The sequence below is a fragment of the Pteropus alecto genome, unplaced genomic scaffold (genome assembly GCF_000325575.1).
Source record: "Pteropus alecto unplaced genomic scaffold, ASM32557v1 scaffold311, whole genome shotgun sequence".
Classification (NCBI taxonomy): domain Eukaryota; kingdom Metazoa; phylum Chordata; class Mammalia; order Chiroptera; family Pteropodidae; genus Pteropus; species Pteropus alecto.
The window spans coordinates 3,834,655-3,849,614 of NW_006431916.1; the positions used below are offsets into that span (position 1 = coordinate 3,834,655).

The 14,960-nt window shown below is 41.1% G+C and overlaps 1 protein-coding gene across 10 annotated transcripts in view; it reads left to right on the forward strand.

Moving 5' to 3' along the window:
* MB21D2 (Mab-21 domain containing 2) overlaps positions 1-14,960 on the forward strand; it is a 97,082-nt gene that overhangs the window by 66,176 nt on the left and 15,946 nt on the right. For 3 of the 10 annotated variants that reach the window (XM_025042015.1, XM_015600046.2, XM_025042021.1), the window contains one exon: positions 3,954-3,999. The exons of 6 other annotated variants lie outside the window; for them this stretch is intronic. In XM_025042015.1, the coding sequence (XP_024897783.1) occupies positions 3,954-3,999 (46 nt within the window). One more of the 10 variants, XM_015600051.2, reaches the window with a different exon arrangement.

Below are 14,960 nucleotides of genomic sequence, written 5' to 3' on the forward strand. Positions count from 1 at the left end.
CATTCCTGTGGTGTGTTAAAAGCTGGCCAAGGGATTGGCACAAAAGGAGACAACCCACACAACTTGAGGAACATTTGCTAGAAATTGGGTCGTGGTCGCTTAGTGTAAATGTGATGAGAAACAGAACAAAACTAACAGTGTCGATTTTAAAATTTATTTCCTGCCTACTTCCATAAGGACTTGAAGGTCTTAAGAAAAAAGACATCACTGTAACATGACCATTAAAATACACTACAAAAGCAAAACCTCACAAAAAGGTTTGCATAATAGCAATTGTTTTTTTTGTTTGTTTGTTTGCTTTTTTAACAAAGGTATATTACTATTGTTAATATTGTTTTTGTTTTGGGACATGAATTTTAGGTGAAAGATTCCTGGCAATCTAAGCCAAAAATGAAAATATGATTGCCCAGCAACTTTTATTGACTGATGAAAAAGGAAACAGATCAGTCTATCAGGAGATATATTCCTTAATCTATTAATTATGCCAATTTTTTTACTATAAAAATAATAGTATAAATTTCTATAACTAAATAGTATACATTTCCATAACTTCAGTAAGTTTTCCAGCCACTGGCAAACTCAGCCTGGTAGGACAGTTTTCTGTTTGTTTTTGTTGTTGTGGTTTGACATTGACCTTTAGCAAAATCTTATACTAGTTTGAAGGCATTTTTTATATTAGGGACATAGCTCAGGCAATCCAGGTTTATAGTTTTCTATTATGATTTGATGCAAGAAAAAATATCAGTAAGCAGATGGATATTATCTTGTTTAGATCAGTGTTTTAAAACTTTTGTGTTCACAAGAACTGCCTGGGGCCTTTGTTAAAATATAGGTTCCAACGCCTGCCCTACATTTACTGAGTCAAAGTCCCTAGCAAGAGGCCTGGGTGCATGTTTAACAAATGCACCAAGTGGTTTCTAATGCTCAAGCAAGTTTAGGAGCATGCCATAGGTGGTTTTCCTCGACTATTCCTGTGCTTTGTAGCAGTCATTCTGAACATAAATTGTGATAGGAGCTTGAGGCAATAGCCTGACAAGTGAGATGATAACCCCCAGCAGAGCCAGCTTAATTAGCTGGCCTGGAACCATAATATCATTTCCCTTTCTCAAGCTCTGGTGCTTCAGGATGCTGCCAGCAGTTCCCTCCAGGTGCCTTCTCATCTGTTATACCATTGACCCTTAGAGCATCTCCATGTGGTGGGCAGAACAAGTATAAGGCTGTATTTCATTGATTTTAAGATGCACATTTTCCCATGATTTTACATCTCTAAAACTAGTATGCATTTTAGAATCGATGATGTATGAATTTGATGGCATCTTTTTTCTGTTTTAGTGATATGGAAAATAATGGTGCATCTGTATATTCAAAAGTGTTGAAGGTTTGACGAACTTTGGTTGCTCCTTTTACAGATAAACCTTCCGAGACATTAAGATATTGATGTGACTGTGGAAAGTCACTACTAGTTGGGGGAGCCCAGACTCAGACCAAGCTCTGTGTTCTTGTACTAGTTATTTATAGCTGAGTAAACAAATTACACCAAACGTTAGTGCCTTAAAACATTAAATATTATCACACAGTTTCTTGGGCCCAGCATTTGCAAGTGGCTTAGCTAGGGGATTCTGTCTTGGGGGTCTCTCATGAAGTTGCAGGTAAGATGTTGGTTGGGCCTTACATCTGAAAGCTGTTCCCCTGGCCAGCTGGCTCCCTCATACTGCTGGCAGGTTGATGCTGGTGTCAGTGGGAGTCCCCAGTTCACCCCCTTGTAAGTCTCTCCACAGGCTCTTAAAAGTGCCCATTGTAGAGTGACCAGCTTCCGTCAGTGCAAGTGATCCAAGAGACTGGGGCAGGACAACATTGCAGTGCTTTTGATGACTTCATTTCAGAAACCTCTCATTATCACTTCTGCATGTTTGATTTGCCGCACAGACCAACCCTGACCCAGTGTCCACAAGGACTACACAAGGGCATGAATATCAGAAAGTGGAAATCATTAGGGGCTGGCTGTTTCCACCACACTCCTTTTCCAATACAGTTTTGTTTTGATCAGCTTCACCATCTCATACCTTAAGTCAAGTTCTTAAATTGAGTGAATGAACACTCTTTGGGATGTCTATCCCATTGTAGCACTTTTGAAACTTGAATGTGCCTACGAATTCCCTGGGTTTTCTGTTAAAACACAGGCTGATTCAGGAGGTCTAGAATGCAGCCTGAGGGTCCTCATTCTAACGAGCTCCAGTGTGATTGATGCCCTTGCTTCTGGTCAGTGATCGAGAATTTGAGTAGCAAAATGAACAGAGCCAGGAAGGCCTCCAGTAGCACTCTCTGCAGAGCTTCACTGCAACCAGAAGTCCTCTCTCAAGGGTACTTACCTCCTTTTATTGTGGCAGAGAGACAAACTGGGGAGAAGGAACTAAGGAAACCAGCTTACTTAACTAAGTTGGTTAAGGAAAAGAGAGGTTTAAGCAGATAGGAATCCATGCATCGTTGGGTAGGCAGCCCGTTGCAGCTCGTTGCAGCTGCGAGCCTCTGCCAGCCTCTTCACAGTGAAGGTCAGGTTTCAGACAGCAACAGCTGGGTGCTCAAAATGGTGAGGTAATTACAGGGGGTGGGGGGTGGGATGGAACATAAATAGTGCTTAAAACGAAATGCGTCAGTGCATTATTCAGATGCCCATCAGTGGATTCCCCCATCCTCCTTTCTTGCTTCTCTCCTCTCTTCACACACACACACACACACACCCATTAACTCTCAGGAAAACTCTGAACCCACAATTCCATAAATGCTGCCATGCTTTTAGCCACTTTCAGCTGCTTGGCAGATATCTTGAATACTGTCCCTGGCACTCTTTCTTCTTACCCATGATAAAACCTCTGTCCTCTGTCTTCCTGCTCATCAATTAAGAGGAACATATTAGATAGTATGTGGTAAGAGGGAATTCTTGAACCTTATGAAATGGAGGAGAACATGGTGAGGTCTCTGTAGTGGGACACAGGGAACTACATCTTCACATGCCGGTGGTTGCTGGGGACCTTTGGAAGGGGATCAAATTTATCACCTTCTACTACTTCATCAGCCATGCTAGTCCATAACTGTAAAAGGTAAAAATTGCTATTTACTGAGTACTACTGTGTGCCAAGCACATACACGCCATCATTTACTCTTCCACCAACCTGAGAGGAGCGTGATCACTCCCTGTTTGCACAGGAGGAAACCAAGCCCATGAGAGGTGAAGGCATTTACCTTACACAGCTAGTAGGTAATAGTTTTACAGTCCACCCAGGCTGGTTTCAGCCGAAAGCTGGTATGTCCAGAGAAGTAAAAAGAGAAGATAAGACTTATCAAGGCTGGAAAGGCTCTCAGTATTGAGTCCATGCACTTACTTCGCATCTGTTCTTGTGCTACTGTTAAGTATTTACCTGAAAGAAATGGAATTTATGTCCATGCGAAGGTCTGCATGCAAATGTTTACAACAGTTATTTGTATTACTGAAAAAACTAAAAACAGCCCAATTGTGGGTCAGCTCATGAGTAGGTAAACAAAGTGTGTCACATCCATACCGTGGAATACCACTTAGCAATAAGAAGGAGCAAGCTATCGATTTGATGACATCAACCTGGATGAATCTTAAGAGCGTCATGCTAACTGAAAGAAGCCAGCCATGAAAGGCTACATACTATTATGTTTATAACATTCGAGAAATGGAAAAACTATAGGGACAGAAAACAGAGAATGCCTGGGGCTTGAGATGGAAGGGGGATGACTACAAAGGGATATGAGGACATTTTTGGGGTGATGAAAATCTATGTCTTGTGTCTGCAGTTATACAACTGTATACCTTTGTCCAGTGCATCAAACCGTATCTTCAAAAGGATGTATTTTATTGTATGTAATTTATACCTCAATAAACATGACTTTAAAAATATATCAACCAGTCCAAATCCACTGTTTTCCAGATGGGGAAACTGGCTCCAGCTGAGGAAGTGACTTGCTACAGCAGCCGTGAGTTAAGAATTCAGGTTTCTTGGCCCTGGTCCTGAGGCAGAAGTGAGCTGAGACCTTGTCCTCCTGCCTTTGTCCACAGCACATTCCTCAACTCTCAGTGCAGCACCGTGGGTGGCTTTTTAAAAGTCAAACTCCACTGTGCTGCTGATCAGGCTGTTGACCTGCAATTGTCTAGAAGGCTCCTAATTAGAAAATGAAGTAAATTTGCATTCAGCCAGAATCTAAAAAACAAAGCTCCAATAATGAACGTCTACATTCATATTCCAGTCTCCTGTTTCAAGAGAGAGGTGAAAAAAGGCAAAACAGTACCATTAATTTATTCAGAAGAGTGCATTGAAGGGCATTGCCACCCAGTCAGTCTAGAAAGAACAAAATGTCCCAGAGATTCACACCAACATCTTGTCACAGAAAGCAGGTGAGATTTAAAGTGGGCCAGACCTAATTTTAGTTCCTAAATCTTTTACTTTCTAACTTCATGTCCTTAAGTAGCTACTTAAACTTCTCTGTCTGTAAGATATATTTAAATGAGAGATTGGGAAATAGAGGACCTAGCCTACCTACGACAGACTTCTCTAGTATCCAGCACTGGGCTATGTGCTTTATATGCCTTATCTTAAACTTTAACAGTCATTATCCCTACTGTGGAGATGGTCGAGCCTAGGGTAAGTAATCTGTCAGCGACCGACCACCTGGCTAGAAGTGTGGGGCTATATGTAGATTTCAGTAAATGATTGTGGACCTGAATTGAGCCCCATTTATAAAATGATTAGTTGAGGAGGTTCAAAAGAAGATTGAAAGAGAGCCTTATTTTATTTTTATTTCATTATTTTATTTTTTGCTTTTAAAGAAAAAGTGAGAAAACAATTGAGGCCAAAATTAGGGCCCTGAGTGAGCGCCAAACTCCCACTTGAGGAGAAGGTGTCCTCCCCAATCGCACCTTTTCTCAGCCTCCTCTCTATCCAGAAAAAAATACCCCAATGACGCAAGAGACCTTGTGCTACTTAGGGCTCAGCTGACACCAGAGAGCCAGGGAGACTTTCCACCTGCCCCTCAGCGGGGCAACTCTCTGGGGACATTCTCTGTAATCTCAAACTCTGTCTGCCTTCTGAGATTTAGAGGCTTGTGTAGCACTAACTGAAATAGGGTTGGTTTTATTTATTTTTTTCTCATTTACACTTACAATTATATACCAAGTATGTTTTTCATTTTCACTTGAAAATATTTCTCATTCTGTCACAAAGCCAGCATAAGCCTAGATTTATAAAACACCAACTAGTTTTGATAACCTAAGATATCTAGCAAGCCAACAACTTAACTAGCAAACTTACCAAACACAATAGACTTGGTTTCTATACTGCGTATTTTCAAATTCCTCCATTATATGCTTCGTGTGCCTGGGCTCAATTTTCCTTTCCTAACCATTGGCTTCCAGTATGAAGCAGCCAGTTAGATTCTGGTGCATCCCATCAAGAACTGGGTACCAGTTTCTGTCATAGCTGTTGTACTCAAGGGGCATAATTTAGGCTGAAAGTAAGTGTGCTAGGTTCTCATGTACAAAGAATTTGCTAATTGTTAAAGCTATGCGTGGCAAGAGGGAAAGCACATATGGTTTAGATGCCAGAAATTTCTCTACAGCCCAGGGCAGAATTATTATCCTCTTAAATACTTAGGAGCCTGAGACTGGAAAAACTAGAATCAAGGTTAGCGGTCGAAGTGAGCCTGTAAAGACAGTTTCCCAACACCAGCCCAGAGCTGTTTCTGCTAGCCTACAGCACATTCTCTTTGTATAGGTTATTTAATAAATTCATTTTACAACCTTTAGAGCACAGTAGGAAACAATGCAATTACTGAACCATATGAACACAGCTGCCAACATCTTGTTGATTCAGAATTGTCCAAAGACTTCCATGTGGGGGTGGGACTGACGCAACATGCTGGTTCAACAGTTGACAGATAAATTGGAGTTTCATTTCCTCAGCCTTCTGTTGGAGGTGCTAATGAGCATTGAAAGTCTGGAGAAACACAGGAGGGCGACAAGGGATGAATCTTGCCTGATCTACATACTGAGTAATCGAGCATGGATGATGTAGACTTGACATCACTAGGTAATAAGTGGACACATTTGAAGGTACTAATAAAGGCCAAATAAAATCAGTACTGTGAATATTTTAATTAAGTTCCGCTTGCAAATTGCGTGGGCTGGTATCATCATTTATTAGAGAGAATATTTGCTTTTCCTAATATCCTTTTATATGTTTCCTGAAACATTCTTTTATATTTCGTTGGGCACTGTGCCAAGATTCTTTGGCTTCTGGAAAATGAGGGGGTTGGACCAGATGATCTCTGAGGTCTCTTCCATGCGCCATTTCGTGACTTGCTTGGCAAGAGAATTTGCCTGCAATGAATCGCATTCCCTTGCCCCCGCCACACACATTTATCCAGGCTTCTGTTTTCGCCATTCATTTTCTCATCCATTCAAGAAGCATTTTGGATGCTTGCAATGTGAGAGTTACTGTGCTAACAATTAGAAATATGCCAGAACACCACCAGGCCCCTACTCTCAAGGGATTACATTCTAATAGATAAATAAGTAAGTAGTGTATCAAGAATATGTTAGGGGGAGCCCACGACAGTATGAAAACACACAGGAGGACCCTTAAGCTTGATGCAGTCAAGAAAAGCTACTCGGAGGATGTCGTATTTTAAGTTGCTCCTTCAAATAAGAAGGTGAAGACTAGGACAAAGAAGTATTTGGTTGGACTTACCTCCGTGTACCTCCCAGGATGTTTTGAGCATCTTTTCTGTATATAGTGTAAAAGAGGATTATAAGAATGTGATAAAACACAGGCCGTACTTGGTGTCGGAACACAAAGTAGAGAGAAGCAGTAATGATTTTTGGAGAAGGGATGGCAAAAGTTTAATACTCAAAGTGCAGACGTTTATAAAAAGGAATGACAACCTTAATATATTCTACATTTTGCTCCTTAAATATACTCTACGGACCACAATTAAACTCAAGCACATCTTTATAAAACATCAGTTATTTTAATCAAATTATTAGAGCTGGAAAATATTTTAAGTTATCTATACTAATCATGTCATGCAGGAGGCAGTTGATGCCCAGAAAAGTTAATTATTTTTTTCAGAAATCAGACAGAGCCAGCTCCAGAACCCTGCCCACATCTCCAAACCACCTTCTTTCAAGGCTCAGCTCAAGATGTTACTCCCTTTAAAACGCTTTCTTCCATACTCCATTCTTTCTTCCCTTATTTTCCAGCAGACCCCAACTTTAAACTTTCTGGTTTTTTTAAAAATAACTTGATTTTTTTGCCAAAATATTTGAAGTCTTATTAGACCTCCCAACATACTTTAGTATTTTTTTTTTTTTTTAAATCCAACAAACATGCATCGAATTTTGACAGTGAGGGCCTTAAGCACTGGGGGACATTCTTCTTGTCCTTAGCTTGCATTCTAAAGAGGAAGGTGGATAACAGGTCTTAAGGAATGAAATCTTAAGTTCTTCCTTTGGAATTTAAGTTCTTCAGTGATCTGACACTATTCCTACTGTCTAGGATTCTCTTGGTAAAGTCGGGCGTGTGGCCAACACAAAAGATTAATACTTCCATTCACAGAGTTCTCACAGATTTTTATTAAACATATATCAGCATAGAGAGGAGATGCAGTGATTTTGTCTTTTTGTCCCAAAGGTCATTAGGCTATCATTAGTGATCTCTTTCTAGTCGAAATATTTTTGTTATATTTTAGCATAGGAGCTAAATATTATTTCCAGGATTTTTGTATTTTCTCACCCTTTTTATCTATCAATTTTATCAAAAAAAAAAAACCAACGAAGTAATTTGAATAAAACAGGTTGGCACAAATACTGGTCTTTTAAAATTAACCTTTTACATATATGAATGTATACCTGGAGCTCCAAGCCAATCACGAACAACCTTTTTCTTGTCTATTCGTGAGAAGGAACGCATTTTGTTAGATACAGTTAGGAATTCTCCAGTCGCAAGTCATTGTAGAGATTCTCAGACTTTTATTTACTCTGTTTTTAAAGCAAATTGTACTCATTTTTATATGACATTAATTAAAATGAAACCTGTTCTAAACAGACTTTCCTTACAGGTAATCCCATTTTTCTTTATTTTAAATGTGTTTGCTGAAAGCCATAAATAAACTAGAACTCAGAATATTCAGTGTGAAAATAACAGGTATAAAAATGCAAATTTGACTTCGAATACTATGCTGGCTTATAAATGTATCAAAATGATTTCTATCATATTATATTATCATATCCTATCTTATCTGTTAGTAGAAACTGTAGAAATCAAATGTTAGCTGATTGTTGTTGACGTTAGTGTGATGGCCAGGATATCATGTAAAGGATTTGTGTTTGTACACTTGTAGCCCACCCGTCTCACCACCACCTGACTCATACCGGGGTGTCATAGTGTTGGTTTAAGAATTAGGTGACCTTGATCTAGTTATGGCTCTGACACCCACTAGTTTTGTGGGTTTTAGCTACTAGCAGCACCTTTTTGGCATTCGGTATTCTCATCTACAAAATGTAGTGATTAGACTGAATGTGCTAAAGACTCATGCACTTTTGAGATAGATGAATGTGAGTGATGGAATGTTTTTTTCTCTTTTGTACACGGAGAAGCAAAAGCCATGAAAGGTAAGTGACATGTTCATGGCCACAGGGAGAGTCACCAGCTTATTAGGAATAGGGCAGGCTCTTTCAGATATTTTGGTCCTGTCCATCCCTTTGGACCTTATGCTTCCTCAAAATCACCCCGATACCACCGGTCTGGTATTGGATTTCACTGTCCACAAAGCCCAGTCATTGGCATTTGCTCTGGTGTCTCTTAGGATAACTTCTTGGTAGGTATTTAAAAGGCGTGAGAGTACTAAAGTTCCCATAAATATCCCATTTTAATAATGAATTCTCTCCCACCATGCCAATCAAAATTAGTGTCTTAAATGGACTTATCTTTTTTATTGAACCTCATTTTGGAGAGAAACCAATAATTAAAGTGAAACAGTAAGAAGAGACTCTCCAGGATATTACAGAGTCTCCTCTTCAACTACGTTTAGAAACAACTCCTATTAGGAATGAAGAATTTAAGCAGAAGTTAACTCCTCATTTTCCTTTGGATTAATACTATTAAGTTTGTGGCGTGTGTAATTAGCTGCTTTGTGACTTTCTGTGAATAGTGTCCTTGGCAGCCATACATTTAGGAATGTGATGGCTATATATTTGATTGCTTAAAAACAGATCACATATTTCCATGTGAAAACATTCCAAGTAATGGGTAGGTTTACAGGTGCCGTTTTAACGCAGTTTGCAGCTCAACTGTAATGCTCATCTTATTAGCTTGTCTTTGGGGAGTAGGAATCTATATAGGAGGAAGGAAGAGGAAGAGAACTGAGCCGAGTTTTGAAATTGACATAATTTCCTTGGCACTACCTATTGAGGCCTCTCTGTCTCTAACTACTGTCCTCAGGGCCTTCCAGCATTCTGATGTCCCATCATGGTCCTTTGTTAATCTAGAAATCACTCAGTCCACTCTGAATCAAAACCCCCATTCTGGCTGGCAGTTGTCTACACTGAGGTGAGAATGTTGCACTCTGATTGGACGCATTTATACTAAGGAGTAAATGGTAATTACAGCTATAACTTCCGAGAAGCAATTTCTGTTTTGTTTTGTTTTGTTTTGTTTTGTTTTGTTTTGTTTTGTTTTCCAAAAGAGAACCAAAGGGAAGAACATTTTTCCCAGAGATAAAGCAGATAGAGAGAACTAAAATACAACTTTGTTTTTTTTTGTTTTGTTTTGTTTTGTTTTGTTTTCCAACTGTGAAACTGAACCTAAAGGGTAGACTTTCAGGCATGAGGAGAGGGAAAAGACAGAAAATTCAGGCCTGAAAATGTCTCTCAGTTCAGTTCTCTTTGTCTGCCCCTGTACTTCCCAGCTCTTTTATTTCTTGTTGAAAGCTTCATTTACTTTGCCATCTCCCAAGGCAATAGTGGAGTTGTGAGGGTGAGTGAGAGGAATGGCGGAAAGCCGATGTGGATAGTCGTCACCACTTAACTTGCGCGTGATGTTTGTAAATCAGCTCCGTCTTTTGAATTAGACACTTGGCTTCAAAGATCAGAACCACAAACTGTGTAACTTCAGGCAAGTGTTTAAGCTCAGAGTCTCCATTTCTTCATACTACTCGGGCGTTATAAGGATTAATGGTAATAAGCAAAAAGCCCTTGGACCAACACAGATGCTCAATAAATGGGTTATGTTATTAAGAGGCCAAGAGTGGCTGGATAGTGGCCTTAACAAAATCTGGAAAACAGCAGCATCAAAGAGAATTTTCTGATAAGTGGCATGTACATTTGTCTCTGAAGGGTAGATAATGTCAAAGTATTCCATTTGTTTTACATAGATTTCTAGGAACGGAAAACAGGTGGTGAAGCTGCGATATAGCATCCCAGGGGTAGTACCTCCAGATGTGTGCAGATGAGGCCAGCTGAGCTGCTATGAGGAGAGTGGGACCTTTGCAGAGAGAGAACATGGGGTAGGATGCTGGAGGAGGGTTGCAAACCCAGCCTGAGCAGTCACCGAGACGCATGCACTTTCATCAGCAGTCATCCGTCGTCTGTGTGAGGCGACAATCAATACCAGAAGGAGAAGGTGACAAATCATTCATTGCCCAGAGACTGGCCATAAATCCAGTGCCCGTTTATTTTCTTTGTAACCACTTTAAAGAAACTTCCACACGCGTCCTGTCCCTGCCACACAGCCTCACCCCTGGGCTTGCAGAGGTCTGTAGAAAGATCTGCAGTTACCTTTTTTGTTGTTAGGAGTCTTATTTTAGAGGAATTAAAGATGTGTTCTGTTCCATTCTGCTTAAGTTATAACAACATTCTGATTGTCTTTTTCTCCATCTGTTCTTCAGTATGAATTTTAGAGAAATAATCTGTCTGAGGGGTCTGTGTTTGCCTCTGCACTTTACACCTATTAGCTCTGACTTACTGCAAACTCATTCTTAATACATCCCCGCCTCCTTTCCTTTGGCTCAAGAACACACTCTTTTTCTGTATAGACTTCCTAAAGTCAGAACATAAAAGCCATCTGGTCCACCAGCTTATTGGTAGTGAGGAAATAGCCTGGGGAGGGAAAGTGACGCCCTCTTCCGAGCACCAGGACTGGGTCCAGATGTGCTGCTCTGGGTTCAGAGCCCCCTTGCGGTCCACAGCTTCTCCCCAGTGCTCAGAAGTGGAGGGTGTGTTGTCCAAGCTGCCTGCACTTCTCAAGCTCCTGTGGCGCCTTGGAATGTCTCGAAAGACGAAGAGATAGTCAAACGAGCAAGTGAAGTTGGCAAAGAATGAAGCCTTTTTAGACAGCTTTGGAATGATTAGAGCAGGGAGGTGGGGACCCCACAATGCATTCCGTAGAGAGTAGATCTTTTGTAAGCACTGATTTATTTTTCTGCTGAAGGCTAGCCTCAGGCAGAATTGGGAAATAGCCAGCTCTATATGATGCAGTGATTTTCAAACCTTTTTCCCACCTCCCTTTCAAAACAGTGGGACTCTTACTTCAAATAGAAGCATCAGAGGAAGCCCAATGTGTAAAACAAATAAAAATGGTTAATTGGGGGTGGGAGGCCCAGGTTCTGTCTATTTGGTGCACAGTCTCTTTACATTTCTGACCTACCCACACCCTCTACTCATTACAGGACTCCAGGGGAGGCTTGACCCTTGGTGCTCCATTTGGAAGCCACCACTGCAGTGAAAAGCCAGTGTTTGGGACTCAAGCAACCCCACTTAGTTACCTTAGGCAAATCCCTCAACTACAGGGCCTGACTTTCTTTTCATGTAAATTGAGGACAGAGCGTCAAACTGAAAGATCTTTGCATGTAAATGTTGATAGAACGATATACTTGGTTCATAGCAGACTTTCTGTAAATGTTGATTCCTGCTTCTCTTTTTATCTCATTTTCCTTTTCCCCTTTCCATTCCTTTTTCCCTTGAATGTCCTCCCTCTCTTCAGGAGCCCAGCGACCTCTGCCTCTAGCACTCTCCAGACCTGCTCAGCTCTCCAGGAAAAATAAGAGTCACTTATGTTCTAGGGTCAGCTCCGGTCAGCTCTGTCTCCTCCAGGAGCATTTCCACCGGCACCTCTAGACTCTGGCAGGAGACCTTCAACCTTTCTCTTTAATTTTCAGTTATTGAGAGCTGGCTTGAGCAGTTAACATTCAGGGGAATTGTATTGAGGGACTTTGCAATCAGCAGTCATTCCTTCTGACCAGTTGTCTGACTTCTTTGGTCCCTGGTTGAATTTAGTCTGGGCACTTATGTAACGATGCAGTGTGTGCATTCTTTAAAATCCTCAGGTTCTGCGAAATTGCTTTCTAAAAACATCAGGGATTGTGGGAATCAGACGGTTATGAGAAAATCACTCAAAACCCATTAGACTTTATAACCGAGATGTTAACAAAAGCCATGACAATACTAAAAAATGAAGAAATATCATTCTAAGATAGAACTTTACCTTTAAAAAAGGTTAATGGAGGCTTGATGGAAAAGGTAAAGAAGGATTAAAGTTGTTGAATTTTGGAGACAAGGATAAATGGACTAAAATCTCTCTCTCTCTCTCTCTCTCTCTCTCACACACACACACACACACACGGCACCTGAGTGACAGCCCATATGCTGGTCTGAGCCAGGAAGAATGTGAGTGTCATTCTCTCCATGGGTTTCTATATTCTGCTGTGATTGAGTATGTTTGGGTTAGTTGCTATTCTTTGGTTGTACAAAATATTAACATTCTGGAAAAATTGCATATGAACACTTCTATTGTGCTGACATGATTCCACTATTTGCTAGTTCATACAAGCTAGGTCATATTACAATGACAGACTGTATCCATTCAGACTAGATCTCGGTAGCCTAACCCCCAGAGGACTCGGGGGGTGGGGGAGGGAGACAGCTGAGTAAGGCTCTCTTCCCCGTTCACAAAACCTCATGATCCTACATGAGACAAGGGAATGAACTCAAATAGCTGCAGTACAAGTCACATCATAAATCTCATACAGTGTCAGGTTAATCAGGAACTATTTCCAACTGTGGAGGTTTACGAGGCAAAAGCTTTCAGGAGTAGAATTGGCAGGATTTCACCAGGAGATGAAGGGCAAACAGAAGATATGGGGGAAGCCAGAAAGTACAGGGCATATTTGGGGAACCAGCATATTTTGGGGGCAGCATTTTGGTGCTAGAGCCACTGAGGGGCATACGGGAGCAGTGAGATAAATGTAGAAATGGAGTTTGACTTTAGGATGTAGGAGGCCTTGACTGCAGCGATAAGGGTGTCATCAAAGAATTTTAAGCAGGGAAGTGATGTGATTAGAGTCATCCTTTAAGAAGCTCCTTTGGCAGCTTATGCAGGGTGATGGTGGTAGGGAGTAGAGTCCAATTAAGAGGTGTTAATAGCTATCCCTTTTAGAGATGTGAGGGCCTGAGCTTGACCGTGACAGTGACACAGTGGCAGTGGCATGTGCGGTGAAGGCACGATGCAACAGACATTTTGGAGACAGAATCTCAAGCATTTATCACACCAAATGGATGGTATAAGGCTCTGGTATTACCTGTCTAATGATGACATATTTACCGTTTTGGGTTATGATCGTCAATATAGAGCTTGGTTTTGGAATGTTTGAGGACTCATGCTAAGGGCTAGTGGGAGCCACGGCACACCTATGGGTTCTGCAACTGGTCTGTGCTGAAGTGTGGGCAAAGCTTGTGACCCTTACGTTACTGCTGCGTGATCCATGCAGATACAATAAAAGAGCTTGCCCTCAGCTCTGGGAGGGGAGAGGTTTTTTCCTGTATTGAGAGACCTACCTACCCGAGCTCAGGCCCTGCTCCAGTTCTGTTCCCAGGACCATAGCATTTCTAAATTTGAAAAACTTCAGAAATCATTTTATCTCTAAATCCTTTGCTAGATGGAAAACTATGACCCAGAAAGGTCAGGTATGTGTCCAGGGTGAGCCAGAAGCAGAACCCAGACTAGAACCAAAGACTATCAATTACCAATCTTTAGAAAATCTTTTAAGTAATTTTCTGTGTATTAGAGCTCTCCAGAGAAACAGAACCAATAGGATATAAAAAGAGATTTATTATGAGGAATCAGCTCATTTAATTATGGAGGCTGAGAAGCCCCAGTATCTGTCATCTGCAAGCTGGAGACCCAGGAAAGCTGGTGGTTTAATTTGGTCTGAGTCCAAAGGCCTCAGAACCAGGGAGCCAGTGGTATAAATCTGGGTGAAGATGAGATGAGATGTCCCAGCTGGAGCAGTGAGACAGAAAAAAAGGAACAAATTCCTCCTCCCTCCCTGTTCTTGTACTGTTCAGGACTGGGGGGCGGAGGAGGGAGGCGTGTAGATGCTGCTCCTGCTCCCACATTGGGAAGGAGGACAGTCTGCTTTCCTGAGCCTACCAATTCAAATGCTAAACTCTCCTGGAGACACCCTCACAGACCCACCCAGAGATACTTGACCAGAAATCTGGCTACCCCCTGACACAGATTGACTATTCACATTAATTATCATAGGCTGCTTAGAATTGCTAATCATAATACTTTGTTCTTAGAGAGCATTTTCTAATTTTTCAGTTTTAATTTACCTGTTTCCTCTTTTGACCCTCATGATCTCATTGGTAGACAGACGTTTCTCTTTACAGGTAAGCAAATGACGTGTGACAGGTAGTGACCTAACCGACCATATGATGACTTAATGGAAAATCAGGACTGGAGCCTAGGTTTCTAATTCTGATTCCATTTTCTTTCCCACAGTTGAATTGTAAATTCTGTGGCTCTGCTAAATCAGTGGTTTTTAAAATGTGGTCCGGGACTAGCAGCATCAGAATCACTTGGGAACTTGTTAGAAATGCAGATTCT